Below are 17,296 nucleotides of genomic sequence, written 5' to 3'. Positions count from 1 at the left end.
CACTATGCAGCTATACACAACGAAAGAATTGTGGTATGATTCCTTTTAATAAAATTATAATCTTTATTATGAATGCATTAAAAATTATACAGCAATTGAGTCCTCAAGGGCTTAACAGAACTGCATGCAAAAAGGTCAATAGCAGTGATTGTGAACAGTTGGCATTGTATGATACACACAATAGGATCAAAGTATTAGTCATAAATAACTAAGGATGTGATACAATGGAATATAAGTCAACTCACACTGTAATTTCCCATTTACATAGTTTGATGGTAGTGTGCCCAAACTCACTACTACCTATAATGATTGCCTAATTGTGTGTCATATCCATATTGTTGTTGTGATGTAAAAGAAGCCCTGTACACATAGCTAAAGATAGTCAATTGATTGCTATCGGCATAACCACAACCAACAATTTAATCACAATTATAGTTATAGTACAATATTGACCACTTTGCAGCAAGTCCAGGTAACCACCAGTCCCTACGCGCGTTTCACCTCTTCTTCAGGGGACGTATGGTGGACTGTGTGTAGGCCAGGTATATATAGTATAAACAATTAGTCTAAATTAAGAGGGGATGGACTTCCTGCAAAACTATGTGGATGGTATCCAGCGTTACTATGTTACTATGTTACTTGTGTGGATTACGTCAGACTTGGGTCTTTTGGAGGTTAATAAAGTAGTGAAAGAGGGTGTTTTTCTGTATTTTATTTCAAATAAAGTTTTTTTTCGGTGTTTGTGTCTATTTCATTTCACTTACAGATTAGTAATCTGGAGATGTCTCATAGATGCCTCTCATTACTAATCTAGGGCTTAGTGGCAGCTGTAAGCTGTGATTAACCCGTTGTTACCCTGATTGCCACCGCACCAGCGCAATTGGGAACAACCAGGTAAAGTGCTGGGATCGTTGCATCTATTGGATGTGACAATCCTGCGCAGCTGCTAACTGCTATTTTTAGACTGGGGAGCTCAGTAATCATAGGTCTCCCCAGCCTGAGAATACCAGTCCCCAGCTGTTAGGCTTTATCTTCGCTGGGTATCAAACTTGGGTGGGGACCGCATACCGTTTTTTAACATTTATTTAAATTATTTAAAAAAAAAAAGCCATACACAGCCAAGATAAGTGCACTGCTAGTGGCTGCTGCCTGTAGCTGTGGCTTTATCTGTGCTGATATCAATAGATGGGGGAACCTATGGCATTTGTTTTATTTATTTGCTTTACACCAGCATTATTATGCTGTCAGAGAGGGTGGGGGCACTGTCTGACAGCAGCCAATTAGAGATGCCAATATATCTTAATACCAGCACAGATAAAGCAAAAGGCTATTTAAACTATTAACTGTTAATTATTAACTATTTAAAGAAATCATTTTTAATTAAACAGTGTGCGGTCCCTCCAATTATGATACCTGGCCAAGATAAAGCCCAACATCTGGGGTCTGGTATTCTCACGCTGGGGAGACCCATGGTTATTTGTGCCCCCCAGCCTAAATATAGCAGCCTGCAGCTGCCAAGGATTGCCGTATCCATTAGATGTGACTATCCCAGCACTTTACCAGGCTCTTCCCAATTGCCCTGGTGAGGTGGCAATTAGTAAAAACAGGTTGATTGCAGCCCAAACTACCACTAAGCCCTAGGTTAGTAATGGGAGGCATCTATTAGACCCTCCATTACTAATCTGCAAGTGAAAGGAGATAAAATACAAAACAAAGAAAAAGTCGTTTATTTGAAATAAAATACAAAAAACCCTCTTTTACCCCTCTATTAGTCCTCAAAAGACCTAGGTCTGACGTAATCCACATGAGGTTCGATTACGATTCCAGCTCTGCTATATCTAAAGCGACAACAAGTGGTCATAGTACAAGAATGCCTGCTGTGAGCTTTAGGCAGAGAGTGAGCCGTAGCGATGAGAGGTGACGTCACTCAGGTTAGTTGCGGTCACCACGCAGTTGAGCGCAGGTAACCTGACCTCAGGGGACCTTCTGAGAGGACGTCACTGAGTTAAATAAGGTCCCCTGAGGTCAGGTTACTTGCAATCACAGGTGGAGGGCCGTGGGAACCTCCAGGTGTGACTATAACTAATCTGACTGACGTTACTACTCATTGCTATGGCTCACTCTCTGCCTGAAGCTCACAGCGAGTGGTCATGGTCTATGGCTGCTCTCTGTCACTTCAGATGTAGCAAAGCTGGAATCATCATGGGACGTCTTGTGGACTACATCAGACCTGGGCCTTTTGGGGGTTCAAAAAGGCTGTTTTTTTTAACTTTCTTTCAAGGTACAGATTTTTGTGGTGTTTTGTATTTTATTTCTTTTCACTTGGATTAGTAATGGGGGTCTCATAGACTCTCCCCATTACTAATCTAGGGCTTAGTGGCAACAGTGAGCTGTTTAGTCCCTTATTACCCCAATTGCCACCACACCAGGTCAATCAGGTAGAGCTGAGTAACGTGTCAGGCTTATAATTGATGCGACAATCCTGAGCAGCTGGAGGCTGCTATTTTAAGGCTGAAGGGGCCCCAAAAAGCATGGGTTTCCCCAACCTGAGAATACCAGCCCCCAATTCTTAGGCTTTATCTTAGCTGGGTATCAAAATTGGAGGGAATCACACCCCATTTTTAAAAATTCTTTAAATATTTTTTTAAAAAAGCCACATACGATTCCTCTTATTTTTATACACAGCCAAGATAAGCACATAGTGAGGGCTGCAGCCTGTAGCCATGGCTTTATCTGTACTGGTATCATTACAGGGGGACCCTACGCCATTTTTTCTTTATTTTACACCAGTATAAGGACACAGACAATGTTTGTGATTCCAACCAATCACAGACGATTTCTCAGAGGGTGGGGGAGTGGTCCAACGGCAGCCAATCAGAGATGCCGGTGGAAGGGAAAAGCAGTGAATATGGATGAGAGATAACTAGCGGACCCGGAAGTAGCGGCAGGGAGACTCGGTGTGTACTTCTTTAAACCTTTGGCTTCTTTTTTTTTTACCGTGGCCAATAACAGCTATGCAAATACTTGGCATGGCTGTGATGGGCAGGGGGGAGGATGGTTTTCGCCATCCGAACATTTATCGATCCTTGGCAAGATCACTAACTTTTGCGGTACATGTTCAGATGTCTGATCCCTATCCGATCCAGCCAAAGATCGTACGATTTTAACATTTTCCGATCAGGATTGCTCATCTCTATTCATCATTACATCGATATGTGCATAATTTTTTTCCTTGTTTAATGTCTTCAGCGCTTATTTTTTAATTGTTTTCTTTGCCGCCATATCAGGTAATTGGTCAGTTACCTGCCAAATTTTTTTTTTCATTTCCTGATTGTCAGTGCTATATATATCTCCTTTGTCTGTGACCCCTGATATACATCTATAATTTTTTCCTGAAGAAGGAGCTTTCCTGCTCGAAAGGTGTAAAATAAAAGTTTCGTTTGATCTTCAATGAACCTTTGAAGTTTTGTTCCTGTTCACCTCTATAGGGACTGCTGCAGCTGGAATCTCTCCATCCATGCACATACTGTATACTAGGTGTGACTCTCACAACTACTCAGGTGATCAACACTCATCCTAACTTCATTTTAGCCGCGCCCTACAAAACCCAGTCTACGCCTTTTGTCTTTCCAGTTCCCACAATCTCTATACAGTACATAGAAATAGAGGGATTCAATGCTCTTCATTCTCTGAAGTACTGGACAGAATTAGTAACAGCAGGGAGACACTATAGAGTAGTACTGAGCAGTTTGGATGTGAATCCACTCATAGGACAAGCAAAATCATTCACTAAGTTCAGTATACTCTGCCTATCTCTGCCTCTGGTTGCTTCTCTCTCATCCTCTCCTCTCCATAAGGCCACTTTACACGCTGCGATCTCGCTAGCAAGATCGCTAGTGTCGCGGGCGGTGGGGACGCGCTCACCATGCTCGGGTCCGGAGCTTCTGCTGCTGCTGCTCGGTGGCTCGAGCGGTGGACCGGACCCGAGGACTCGAGCAGCGCTCCTCGCCCATGAGTGAAAAGGGATGGTTTGGTTAGGGAGATTGTTCGTGACGCCACCCACGGGATGTGGTGATAATGGCACCACCGCTGCTGGTAACGGGGATCCCGGGAGAGATGGTAGGGTGCAGCTAGGATGTTGTCTCCTCCGTGGGTAGGGGGTTGGTGATCCCTGGGCCCGGTGGTGTAACGGTGAGGCCGGATGGCTGGGGTGCAGGGACTGCACGGCGCAGTGCCGGACGGCACTGGTGTACTCACTCAGACAATCACTGACAGAGTCGTTGGTAAATCAAAATGGCCGGATGGACGGGTCCCGCAGCCGGCTGCAGTGTTGTTGTTGTGCTCTCCCCGGATGGCTGATGGTGGCTGTCTTTCCCTGCACCTTTTAGAATGTTCTGACTCCTGTGGTTGCCCACTGGTAGTCCGCTCCCCGGCGTATAGGTGCCGTAGGAGCCCGTTTTGCCCGCAGGCGCTGGCCCTTGGATCTCTAGCCTGTGGCGGTGGCTGTGTATCCTCACGGTGTGGACTGTTGCCTTCTGTCGGGACTTGGTTGTTGGGGAACCCCTGGGGTTCCTGTCACACTCGGATTTGACTATTGACGGCATCTCCAAGCCTGGTCGGGGTCTGATGGCCCTGCCTGTGTGCTTAGCTTCACTCCTTTCCCCAGTCCTGTACCGGCTGGCTGATGCCCGACCCCGGTCCTTACGGCTCTGTGGAGTTCCACCAACTCCTGCAGACGGCCACCACCATCTGCCAACCTTGCTGTCAGTGCCTGGGCTCCTACCCAGACACCTCAAGTGTTTACTCCTCTCACTTTCACCTCCAACACTGATCTGACACTTTTCTCGCCTCCAGGCCTGTGAACTCCTCGGTAGGTGGGGCCAACCGCCTGGCTCCACCCCACCTGGTGTGGACATCAGGCCCTGGAGGGAGGCAACAAGGGTTTTTGTCTGACTGTTGTAACTGCCTCGGGTGGGGGTGTGTATGTTTGTATGTATGTGACTACCTGGCGTACCTGCCCCCATCGTTTGTGCATCACGGGCAAATCGCTGCCCGTGGCGCACAAAATCGTGCGGACCCGTCAGACTACTTACCTGCCTAGCGACGTCGCTGTGACCAACAAACCGCCTCCTTTCCAAGGGGGCGGTTCGTTCGGCGTCACAGCGACGTCACTAAGTGGCTGCCCAATAGAAGCGGAAGGGCGGAGATGAGCGGCCGGAACATGCCGCCAACCTCCTTCCTTCCTCATTGCCGGCGGCCGCAGATAAGGTGAGGTTCCTCGTTCCTGCAGTGTCACACATAGCGATGTGTGCTGCCGCAAGAACGGCGAACAACATTGTACCTGCAGCAGCAACAATAATTGGGAATAGGGGGGCATGTCACAGATTAGCGATTTTGAACGTTTTTGCGATGATTCAAAATCGCTCATAGGTGTCACACGCAATGACATCGCTAACACGGCCGGATGTGCTTCACAAATTCCGTGACCCCAACGACATCGCTTTAGCGATGTCGTAACGTTTAAAGCGGCCTATAGGCTTTAAAACCTAGTTGTAATCTGAGATCTCCTTGTACTGATTGCCCTTCCTGTTTTGACTAAGAAGGATTTGAGCTGTTTTTCTAAGATGATGCATTCAGAAGGCTGGGAGGAAGTGGCTCATAAGTGGAGAAAGAAGTATATTTCTCTGATAAGATATATTACAATATTTCTTACATTTACCTGTACTATTCATATATGCAAAGTTTGCAGAGATGACAGTGGCCATCGAAATAACAGCATATTTAATTAGCTTCAGTTTTTTTATGTTAAACAATTATATGAAGCTAAATATTAGCTGGAAACTTTAACCAAAGACAAAGAAAATACTTTTTTTTTATTTAGTATTAAGCCAGAATTATAATGTACAGAGATGTACCAGCTTGAGGGAGATCTTTACATTTCTGGACATCTGTGATGAGGCCTGGCAGCCAGTAGTGACGCGGGGCGCTGTGTTCTATAATGTTGCAATACATTTGTACTGCACAGAATAAAGTAATTCTTCATATATCATAGTACACTGTGACTACATGTCAGCCTATATTTACCAGTGCTCTCTGAGACATAGAAAGAACCCAGTAGAAGACAAATAAAGTTATATATATACACAATTCGAGTTGCACTTTAGGCATTTTTTGGCCAAAGGACTATGACACCAATATTTCTCCTCCACTGGCACCTTTCTAAATTTAAAGAAAAATATGAAAAGAAAAAAGGCAAGACCATTATGTCAATGTACTTATGTAATACATTTGTGTGATATGATTTTCTTTATTATTTGAAAAATTCATCTTTAAAAAAATAATGTTTTTCTAATTTAGGTTGTCATTAGTATATTCATTGACGGGAAGAGAACTCAGCAGCCTAGAAGTAAGGTAAGCCTGACTCTAAATTGTACAGGAACTCGATGGGCTTAAAGGGTTATTCCCATCTCCAAGATCCTATCCCAATATGTAGTAGGTGTATATAATAATGAAAGTAAATATCTTCAATTAGAAATGTAGTATAGTTCTCCTGATATAGGCATATCTCTTACCTCATGTGCAGGGCATTGCAGTTTAGGTATCTATGGTTATGACCACGAGCAATGAACTGTCACTAAATGAGTGAAGATAACCATGCGTACATAAGCCTGCAATGCCTTGCACATGAGGTAGGTGACATAACTAAGCAGGAGAACTATAGTATATTTCTAATTGGAGGTATTTGCTAATATTATTATTATTATTATTATTATTATTATTATTATTATTATTACATCTACTACATATTGGGATAGGATCTTGGAGATGGGAATACCCCTTTAAGTCTGCTTTCAGCCTTAAAAACGATGAACTAGAAGTAACATTTCAAGTTTCTTTTTTTCCTTTCTAGCTCAAAGTTATAGGCTCAGTTAATGGCACATTATATACTCCATTTAACAGCGTCCTTTTCCTTGTTATGCATTGTTATCTGAATTCAGCATTTAAATATCGTGTATCTTTTTGTGCCTATTCCACTTTGAAAAATGGAACAAAAAATAGTAATAATATAAGCTATTGGGTTTTTCTAAAGCCTATTCACACACACGCTGATTTATTCATTATAGATTTGAGGGCAGGTTAACCTATGCAGGCAACTCCAAATGGGAAGGTTTGTAAATGAAAATGTCATTGAGTTGAAATAGAGTATCCATTTACTGACATCAGTAATATTAGTATATCACCTTTAAAAACTAGTGTGAATCTTTAGGCTAGGTTCACACTTCCGTTAAAATGTATCAGTCACAATCCGCGGCTATGGTAAACAACGCTATCCGTTTAGCAGATTCCGTTGTGTCCCATAGACTTGTATTAGTGGCGGATTGCGACTGATGACCTTGCGTTGCATCCGCTGCGTCACGGTCAGTCGTTTTTTGACTGACCGCCGGGCAGAAACAATACAGAATGTAACGTTTTTCTGGCCGTCAAAATTGACGCACCGCGCAGGAATTCGCCGCAGTCCGTCACGCTTGTAATGTATAACTGAATAGAATAACTGAAGTGAGCACTAATATATATATATGAGTGCAAGCCAAAAATACATACTATATATAAGAATAAGGCTGCACATCAAACTTAGGGTACTTTCACACCTCCAGTTTTTCTTCTGCGGCACAATCCGGCACTTTGCAGGAAAATCGCAACCGTTTTTTTTTGCTGCCGGTTGCGATTTTCCTGCATAGACTTTAATTAGTGCCGCATTGTGCCGCATGGCCTTGCGTTCCATCCGGTTTTTGCCGCATGCGGCAGATTTAGCCGATGCGGCGGCCGGATGGAACGTTGCCTGGTACGTTTTTTCGTGCGGCAAAAAAAACCGCATCGCGCCGCATTCGGCTGATGCGGCGCTTCTCGCAATGCATGCCTATGGCGGCCGGATGCGGCGCGATGCGGCAAATACCGCAATCGGCCGCCGCATGCGGTTTTTCCCACTGCGCATGCTCAGTAGCATGCCGCAAGCGGCAAAAACCGGGCGGGCCGCATGGGAAAAACTTATGCAAAGGATGCGGTGTTTTCACCGCATCCGTTGCATAGCTTGCACAGCCGGATTGAGCCGCAGGGCTCAAGCCGGATGTGTGAAAGTAGTCTTAGATAATGGTATAATGCCTCAAGCATATGGAAAAATATTGGAATATACAATGAAAAATGCTACTTGCTAATTTGAACATGTGAATAATGAATTGCATACCTGCTATGAATATTAGGAAAAAGGAGATATTTAGCAATCGCATTGATCAATGTAACTGAGCCCCAAAACCTCGTCAAGGTATATCTCTATATTGGGGTCCCTAGCTCTGTGACCCTAACTGTGTGTCATCTCATTGCAATTAAAAACTGCTATGGGTGGAGAGGGGTAACTAAGGACTTTCTTATATAGGAGATGGAAAAAACATGTCCGAAAGGGGCGGAGCTGTGTTCACATTCAGAAAAAAAACTACATATAACTGAATAGAATAACTGAAGTGAGCACTAATATATATATATGAGTGCAAGCCAAAAATAAATACTATATATAAGAATAAGGCTGCACATCAAACTTAGATAATGGTATAATGCCTCAAGCATATGGAAAAATATTGGAATATACAATGAAAAATGCTACTTGCTAATTTGAACATGTGAATAATGAATTGCATACCTGCTATGAATATTAGGAAAAAGGAGATATTTAGCAATCGCATTGATCAATGTAACTGAGCCCCAAAACCTCGTCAAGGTATATCTCTATATTGGGGTCCCTAGCTCTGTGACCCTAACTGTGTGTCATCTCATTGCAATTAAAAACTGCTATGGGTGGAGAGGGGTAACTAAGGACTTTCTTATATAGGAGATGGAAAAAACATGGCCGAAAGGGGCGGAGCTGTGTTCACATTCAGAAAAAAAACTACATATAACTGAATAGAATAACTGAAGTGAGCACTAATATATATATGAGTGCAAGCCAAAAATACATACTATATATAAGAATAAGGCTGCACATCAAACTTAGATAATGGTATAATGCCTCAAGCATATGGAAAAATATTGGAATATACAATGAAAAATGCTACTTGCTAATTTGAACATGTGAATAATGAATTGCATACCTGCTATGAATATTAGGAAAAATGAGATATTTAGCAATCGCATTGATCAGTGTAACTGAGCCCCAAAACCTCGTCAAGGTATATCTCTATATTGGGGTCCCTAGCTCTGTGACCCTAACTGTGTGTCATCTCATTGCAATTAAAAACTGCTATGGGTGGAGAGGGGTAACTAAGGACTTTCTTATATAGGAGATGGAAAAAACATGGCCGAAAGGGGCGGAGCTGTGTTCACATTCAGAAAAAAAACTACATATAACTGAATAGAATAACTGAAGTGAGCACTAATATATATATATGAGTGCAAGCCAAAAATACATACTATATATAAGAATAAGGCTGCACATCAAACTTAGATAATGGTATAATGCCTCAAGCATATGGAAAAATATTGGAATATACAATGAAAAATGCTACTTGCTAATTTGAACATGTGAATAATGAATTGCATACCTGCTATGAATATTAGGAAAAAGGAGATATTTAGCAATCGCATTGATCAATGTAACTGAGCCCCAAAACCTCGTCAAGGTATATCTCTATATTGGGGTCCCTAGCTCTGTGACCCTAACTGTGTGTCATCTCATTGCAATTAAAAACTGCTATGGGTGGAGAGGGGTAACTAAGGACTTTCTTATATAGGAGATGGAAAAAACATGTCCGAAAGGGGCGGAGCTGTGTTCACATTCAGAAAAAAAACTACATATAACTGAATAGAATAACTGAAGTGAGCACTAATATATATATATGAGTGCAAGCCAAAAATACATACTATATATAAGAATAAGGCTGCACATCAAACTTAGATAATGGTATAATGCCTCAAGCATATGGAAAAATATTGGAATATACAATGAAAAATGCTACTTGCTAATTTGAACATGTGAATAATGAATTGCATACCTGCTATGAATATTAGGAAAAAGGAGATATTTAGCAATCGCATTGATCAATGTAACTGAGCCCCAAAACCTCGTCAAGGTATATCTCTATATTGGGGTCCCTAGCTCTGTGACCCTAACTGTGTGTCATCTCATTGCAATTAAAAACTGCTATGGGTGGAGAGGGGTAACTAAGGACTTTCTTATATAGGAGATGGAAAAAACATGTCCGAAAGGGGCGGAGCTGTGTTCACATTCAGAAAAAAAACTACATATAACTGAATAGAATAACTGAAGTGAGCACTAATATATATATATGAGTGCAAGCCAAAAATACATACTATATATAAGAATAAGGCTGCACATCAAACTTAGATAATGGTATAATGCCTCAAGCATATGGAAAAATATTGGAATATACAATGAAAAATGCTACTTGCTAATTTGAACATGTGAATAATGAATTGCATACCTGCTATGAATATTAGGAAAAAGGAGATATTTAGCAATCGCATTGATCAATGTAACTGAGCCCCAAAACCTCGTCAAGGTATATCTCTATATTGGGGTCCCTAGCTCTGTGACCCTAACTGTGTGTCATCTCATTGCAATTAAAAACTGCTATGGGTGGAGAGGGGTAACTAAGGACTTTCTTATATAGGAGATGGAAAAAACATGGCCGTAAGGGGCGGAGCTGTGTTCACATTCAGAAAAAAAACTACATATAACTGAATAGAATAACTGAAGTGAGCACTAATATATATATATGAGTGCAAGCCAAAAATACATACTATATATAAGAATAAGGCTGCACATCAAACTTAGATAATGGTATAATGCCTCAAGCATATGGAAAAATATTGGAATATACAATGAAAAATGCTACTTGCTAATTTGAACATGTGAATAATGAATTGCATACCTGCTATGAATATTAGGAAAAAGGAGATATTTAGCAATCGCATTGATCAATGTAACTGAGCCCCAAAACCTCGTCAAGGTATATCTCTATATTGGGGTCCCTAGCTCTGTGACCCTAACTGTGTGTCATCTCATTGCAATTAAAAACTGCTATGGGTGGAGAGGGGTAACTAAGGACTTTCTTATATAGGAGATGGAAAAAACATTGCCGAAAGGGGCGGAGCTGTGTTCACATTCAGAAAAAAAACTACATATAACTGAATAGAATAACTGAAGTGAGCACTAATATATATATATGAGTGCAAGCCAAAAATACATACTATATATAAGAATAAGGCTGCACATCAAACTTAGATAATGGTATAATGCCTCAAGCATATGGAAAAATATTGGAATATACAATGAAAAATGCTACTTGCTAATTTGAACATGTGAATAATGAATTGCATACCTGCTATGAATATTAGGAAAAAGGAGATATTTAGCAATCGCATTGATCAATGTAACTGAGCCCCAAAACCTCGTCAAGGTATATCTCTATATTGGGGTCCCTAGCTCTGTGACCCTAACTGTGTGTCATCTCATTGCAATTAAAAACTGCTATGGGTGGAGAGGGGTAACTAAGGACTTTCTTATATAGGAGATGGAAAAAACATGGCCGAAAGGGGCGGAGCTGTGTTCACATTCAGAAAAAAAACTACATATAACTGAATAGAATAACTGAAGTGAGCACTAATATATATATATGAGTGCAAGCCAAAAATACATACTATATATAAGAATAAGGCTGCACATCAAACTTAGATAATGGTATAATGCCTCAAGCATATGGAAAAATATTGGAATATACAATGAAAAATGCTACTTGCTAATTTGAACATGTGAATAATGAATTGCATACCTGCTATGAATATTAGGAAAAAGGAGATATTTAGCAATCGCATTGATCAATGTAACTGAGCCCCAAAACCTTGTCAAGGGCTCAGTTACATTGATCAATGCGATTGCTAAATATCTCCTTTTTCCTAATATTCATAGCAGGTATGCAATTCATTATTCACATGTTCAAATTAGCAAGTAGCATTTTTCATTGTATATTCCAATATTTTTCCATATGCTTGAGGCATTATACCATTATCTAAGTTTGATGTGCAGCCTTATTCTTATATATAGTATGTATTTTTGGCTTGCACTCATATATATATTAGTGCTCACTTCAGTTATCCTATTCAGTTATATGTAGTTTTTTTTCTGAATGTGAACACAGCTCCGCCCCTTTTGGCCATGTTTTTTCCATCTCCTATATAAGAAAGTCCTTAGTTACCCCTCTCCACCCATAGCAGTTTTTAATTGCAATGAGCTGACACACAGTTAGGGTCACAGAGCTAGGGACCCCAATATAGAGATATACCTTGACGAGGTTTTGGGGCTCAGTTACATTGATCAATGCGATTGCTAAATATCTCCTTTTTCCTAATATTCATAGCAGGTATGCAATTCATTATTCACATGTTCAAATTAGCAAGTAGCATTTTTCATTGTATATTCCAATATTTTTCCATATGCTTGAGGCATTATACCATTATCTAAGTTTGATGTGCAGCCTTACGCTTGTAATGTATGTCTATGGTGCTGGATTCCGTCGTAATCCGTCTTACGACGGAATAAAGCGCTGGATTCCGTCATGCTCTACTGAGCATGCCCAGCATGTTTGGCACACCCACTGGGCTGTCCCAAACACAAACGGATCATGACTGATCCGTCAAAAAATGGACGCGACGGATCAGATTTTTCACAGGATTCCTGTGAAAGGAATCCTGTGAAAAACACATCCGTTGCATCAGTTGACAACTAAAAAACGACTGATCCGTTGCTGATGGACCTGACGGATTTAAAACAACGGAAGTGTGAACCTAGACTTACATGTAGAACCATATAGTGCAGAGGTCTCAAACACGCGGCCCGCAGGCCGCATGCAGCCCCTGAGGCTGCTTGTTGCAGCCCGAGTGCCCGCAGACCCCGTGACATTCACGTATGCAGGGGGCCGACGCCGGCAGGGCTTTACTACAGTTGATGCATTTGTGGCACAGTGCAGGCTAGGAGCTCTCTGCACCAGAGGCGGAGCAATCGCAGTTGGAGAAACTAAGCACTTGTTTTAGCTTAATGTGCGCAGACCGTCTGGTCCCTGCACATTGCAGCGTCACAGGAGGCAGCAGCCCCTCTGGAGCTCACACATGTCCCGGCTACTTAAGCAATTGTATATTCCCTGCTCTCCACACCCATAATTCCGCCCACCTCTTTCCACTGAAGCCACTGCTGAGAGGTGGGCGGGATTATGGGCACAGTGATCAAGCGGCCACTGGCTTTGTGCATCTACTGGGCGAAGGATCCTCCACTGGGCCTCTGACAATCTCTCCTCCAGCATACAGCAAGTATGCTGCATGTTCCATCCATCAGAAGAGGGGAGAAATGCTGAGCACAGCTATCCCCACACTCACTGCTCCAGAGCCTCACAGGGGTAAGCCCCGCCCACCAGGAGTAAGCCCCACCCACTGGCACGGAGCTGCTGTGGAGTCTCAGGTGTGTGTGCAGGTAGTGCTGCAGAAATGAGAGACTCCGGAGGAGTTTGTATCCCTCTCCCCTGCACTGCCATTGCTCTGTAGTCGGCAGTAGCATGAGGCTCCAGAGGAACACAATGCGACCTGAAGTAAGTACTGGAGCTCCCTGAATGATGACTCTAGCCCCCCTGCCCTCTTTTATCCTCCTAATTGCCTCTCACAGCTTCACTCCTTTGCCCCCCCTCCCCCACAGCTGCACTCTTCTGCCCGCCCCACAGCTACACTCTTCTGCCTCCTCCACAGCTACACTCTTCTGCCCGCCCTCACAGCTACACTCTTCTGCCCGCTCCCACAGCTACACTCTTCTGCCCGACCCCACAGCTACACTCTTCTGCCCGCCCCCACAGCTACACACTTCTGCCCGCTCCCACAGCTACACTCTTCTGCCCGCTCCCACACCTACACTCTTCTTCCTCCCCCACAGCTACACTCTTCTGCACCCCCCACAGCTACATTCTTCTTCCTCCCACAGCTATACTCTCCTGCCTCCCTCCCCCTCAGCTACAATCTCCTGCCCCCTCCCCCACAGCTACACTCTCCTGACCTCTCCCCCACAGCTATACTCTCCTGCCCCCTCCCTCACAGCTATACTCTCCTACCACCTCCACAACAGCTACACTCTCCTGCCCCCTTCCCCACAGCTACTCTTCTGCCCCCCACAGCTACATCTTCTGCCCCCCACAGCTATATTCTCCTGCCTCCCTCCCCCACAGCTATACTCTCCTGCCTCCCTCCCCTACAGCTACACTCTTCTGCCCCCACCACAGCTACCCTCTCCTGCCTGCTCCCCCACAGCTGCACTCTCCTGCCTCCTCCCCCACAGCTACACTCTTCTGCCCCCACCACAGCTACACTCTCCTACCCCCTCCCCCACAGCTGCATTCTCCTACCCCTCCACCACTACCCTCTTCTATTCTCCTATTTTCCTCCCAGACCTGCACGCTCCTGCCCCTCCCCCACTGCCCTGTAACTGATTATATGCCTCACCGCTGTCCTGTAATGGTGGCCGGGTCTCCTCATCTTCATGGTTTGCTGTCAGACATCCATTTTTTTTATTTCTTTGTATATACAGTGTGTACAAAATGCTCACATACAGAGTATATAAAGAGAAATCTAGTGTATATGGCTGCATTTGTGTGAATGTGTACATGTGTGGCATTTTTAAAATTCAGATACTAGAAAAGCAGAATTAATACTAAAAGGGCCAAAAACCCTCTTAAAAATACCAAAACTTGTGTACCATTAAAAAACAAATACCATTTTTAGATGCAACATGAATAAATCTATCATTTTATTTATAGCACAAATATGATGTACAGAAAAAAAAAGATGTATGGGGCTATATACCAGGATGGGGGATAAAGATACAAGCATGGAATGGGAAAGCTGAGTGCTGAGGGAAAGAGGCTCTTTCCCTCAGCACCCAGCTTTCCCATGCTCTAATATCTCTCAGAACCCAGATTTCATATATTCTGATATCTATCTTGACCTCAGCGCCCAGCTGATGCTGAGTGCTGGGCCACCCACCCATGCTCTGCTATACATCTTTCTCTTAGCACTCAACTTTCTCATGTTTTGCTATACATCTTTCCCTCACCACCCAGCTTTCCCATGCTCTGATATCAAGGGCAAGCTGGGTGCTGAGGGAAAGTTGTATAGCAGAACATGGAAAGCTTGGTACTGAGGGAAAAAGGGATATCGGAGCATGGGAAAGCTGGGTGCTGAGGGTAAAAGCCAATTGTCAGCGTAATCATCCTCTACCTTGAGGAAGGGCCCTGGTCCTAATAATGCAGCGGGGCCCATCGAACTCTAGTTACGCCACTTTTCTGCACTATACCAATGTCAAGCAGGTAACATCGCTGTATGAAGTCACCTGCTTGCCTGTGATTGGTGGAGTGCAGAGAGTTCCTGCCGTGGATAGTGCTGGTGATGGGAGAGGAATCGATGCCAGCGGCGCCGGTGGGTGCAGGCTAGAGATGAGCGAACCGGTCGCGGTTCGGCTCGAGGTTGGTTCGCCGAACGGACCTCCCGTTCGAGTTCGGTTCGTCGAACGTTCGACGAACCGAACTCGAACTGCATAGGAAACAATGGCAGGCAATCACAAACACAGAAAAACACCTAGAAAACACCCTCAAAGGTGTCCAAAAGGTCACAAACAACTCACAACACATGGGAAAGTGACAAGGACATATACTCATGCGAAAACAAAAGAGCTGGACAAGGAAAAAGAGGAGGACACACAGATATATGAGTATATGCAAGGAAACATGCCATTATTGTGCAACTTGAGCCCTGCTCATTCTTGGCTTCCAATCTTGATAAATTGCCTGAGCTCGCCACGTACGTCTTGGGGATCTTGTCGTGTCCTGCAGCCAGCGTTCTCTCGGAACCTGTCTTCAGTGCTGCTGTGGGTCTGCTGGCAGATAAGCACACGTGTCTGTCCACTGACAATGTGGACATGGCTCTCAGAGGACTTTTCTTCCCCGGGGTCAGCCAGGGGACGGGAAAGGCACGCGTATTTTTGAGAGTGCTTCATGCAAAGCATCTTTTTCTTTTTCAAAAGGGGGCTCAACCGATGCCAGTCAAGTGGGGTGTGTGTGGCCCAGTGAGTGGCAACGAGGGAGACTGTGGTTGGAGTCCCCTCGCTGTGTTTCTAAAAGAACCAAGATGAACAAGTCATGGCTCTCAGAGGACTTTTCTTCCCCGGGGTCAGCCAGGGGACGGGAAAGGCACGCGTATTTTTGAGAGTGCTTCATGCAAAGCATCTTTTTCTTTTTCAAAAGGGGGCTCAACCGATGCCAGTCAAGTGGGGTGTGTGTGGCCCAGTGAGTGGCAACGAGGGAGACTGTGGTTGGAGTCCCCTCGCTGTGTTTCTAAAAGAACCAAGATGAACAAGTCATGGCTCTCAGAGGACTTTTCTTCCCCGGGGTCAGCCAGGGGACGGGAAAGGCACGCGTATTTTTGAGAGTGCTTCATGCAAAGCATCTTTTTCTTTTTCAAAAGGGGGCTCAACCGATGCCAGTCAAGTGGGGTGTGTGTGGCCCAGTGAGTGGCAACGAGGGAGACTGTGGTTGGAGTCCCCTCGCTGTGTTTCTAAAAGAACCAAGATGAACAAGTCATGGCTCTCAGAGGACTTTTCTTCCCCGGGGTCAGCCAGGGGACGGGAAAGGCACGCGTATTTTTGAGAGTGCTTCATGCAAAGCATCTTTTTCTTTTTCAAAAGGGGGCTCAACCGATGCCAGTCAAGTGGGGTGTGTGTGGCCCAGTGAGTGGCAACGAGGGAGACTGTGGTTGGAGTCCCCTCGCTGTGTTTCTAAAAGAACCAAGATGAACAAGTCATGGCTCTCAGAGGACTTTTCTTCCCCGGGGTCAGCCAGGGGACGGGAAAGGCACGCGTATTTTTGAGAGTGCTTCATGCAAAGCATCTTTTTCTTTTTCAAAAGGGGGCTCAACCGATGCCAGTCAAGTGGGGTGTGTGTGGCCCAGTGAGTGGCAACGAGGGAGACTGTGGTTGGAGTCCCCTCGCTGTGTTTCTAAAAGAACCAAGATGAACAAGTCATGGCTCTCAGAGGACTTTTCTTCCCCGGGGTCAGCCAGGGGACGGGAAAGGCACGCGTATTTTTGAGAGTGCTTCATGCAAAGCATCTTTTTCTTTTTCAAAAGGGGGCTCAACCGATGCCAGTCAAGTGGGGTGTGTGTGGCCCAGTGAGTGGCAACGAGGGAGACTGTGGTTGGAGTC

General features: G+C 44.1%; 1 protein-coding gene across 1 annotated transcript in view; it reads left to right on the top strand.

The window, feature by feature from the left end:
* The window catches only part of LOC142303578 (V-type proton ATPase subunit S1-like), a 171,286-nt gene that overhangs the window by 121,713 nt on the left and 32,277 nt on the right, over window positions 1-17,296 (top strand). The window contains exon 8 of the mRNA XM_075345077.1: window positions 6,358-6,411. Within this exon, the coding sequence (XP_075201192.1) occupies window positions 6,358-6,411 (54 nt within the window). The remainder of the gene's footprint in view (window positions 1-6,357; window positions 6,412-17,296) is intronic.

The sequence above is a fragment of the Anomaloglossus baeobatrachus genome, chromosome 4 (assembly GCF_048569485.1).
Source record: "Anomaloglossus baeobatrachus isolate aAnoBae1 chromosome 4, aAnoBae1.hap1, whole genome shotgun sequence".
Lineage (NCBI taxonomy): Eukaryota > Metazoa > Chordata > Amphibia > Anura > Aromobatidae > Anomaloglossus > Anomaloglossus baeobatrachus.
This window is presented reverse-complemented; position numbering and strand designations above follow the sequence as displayed.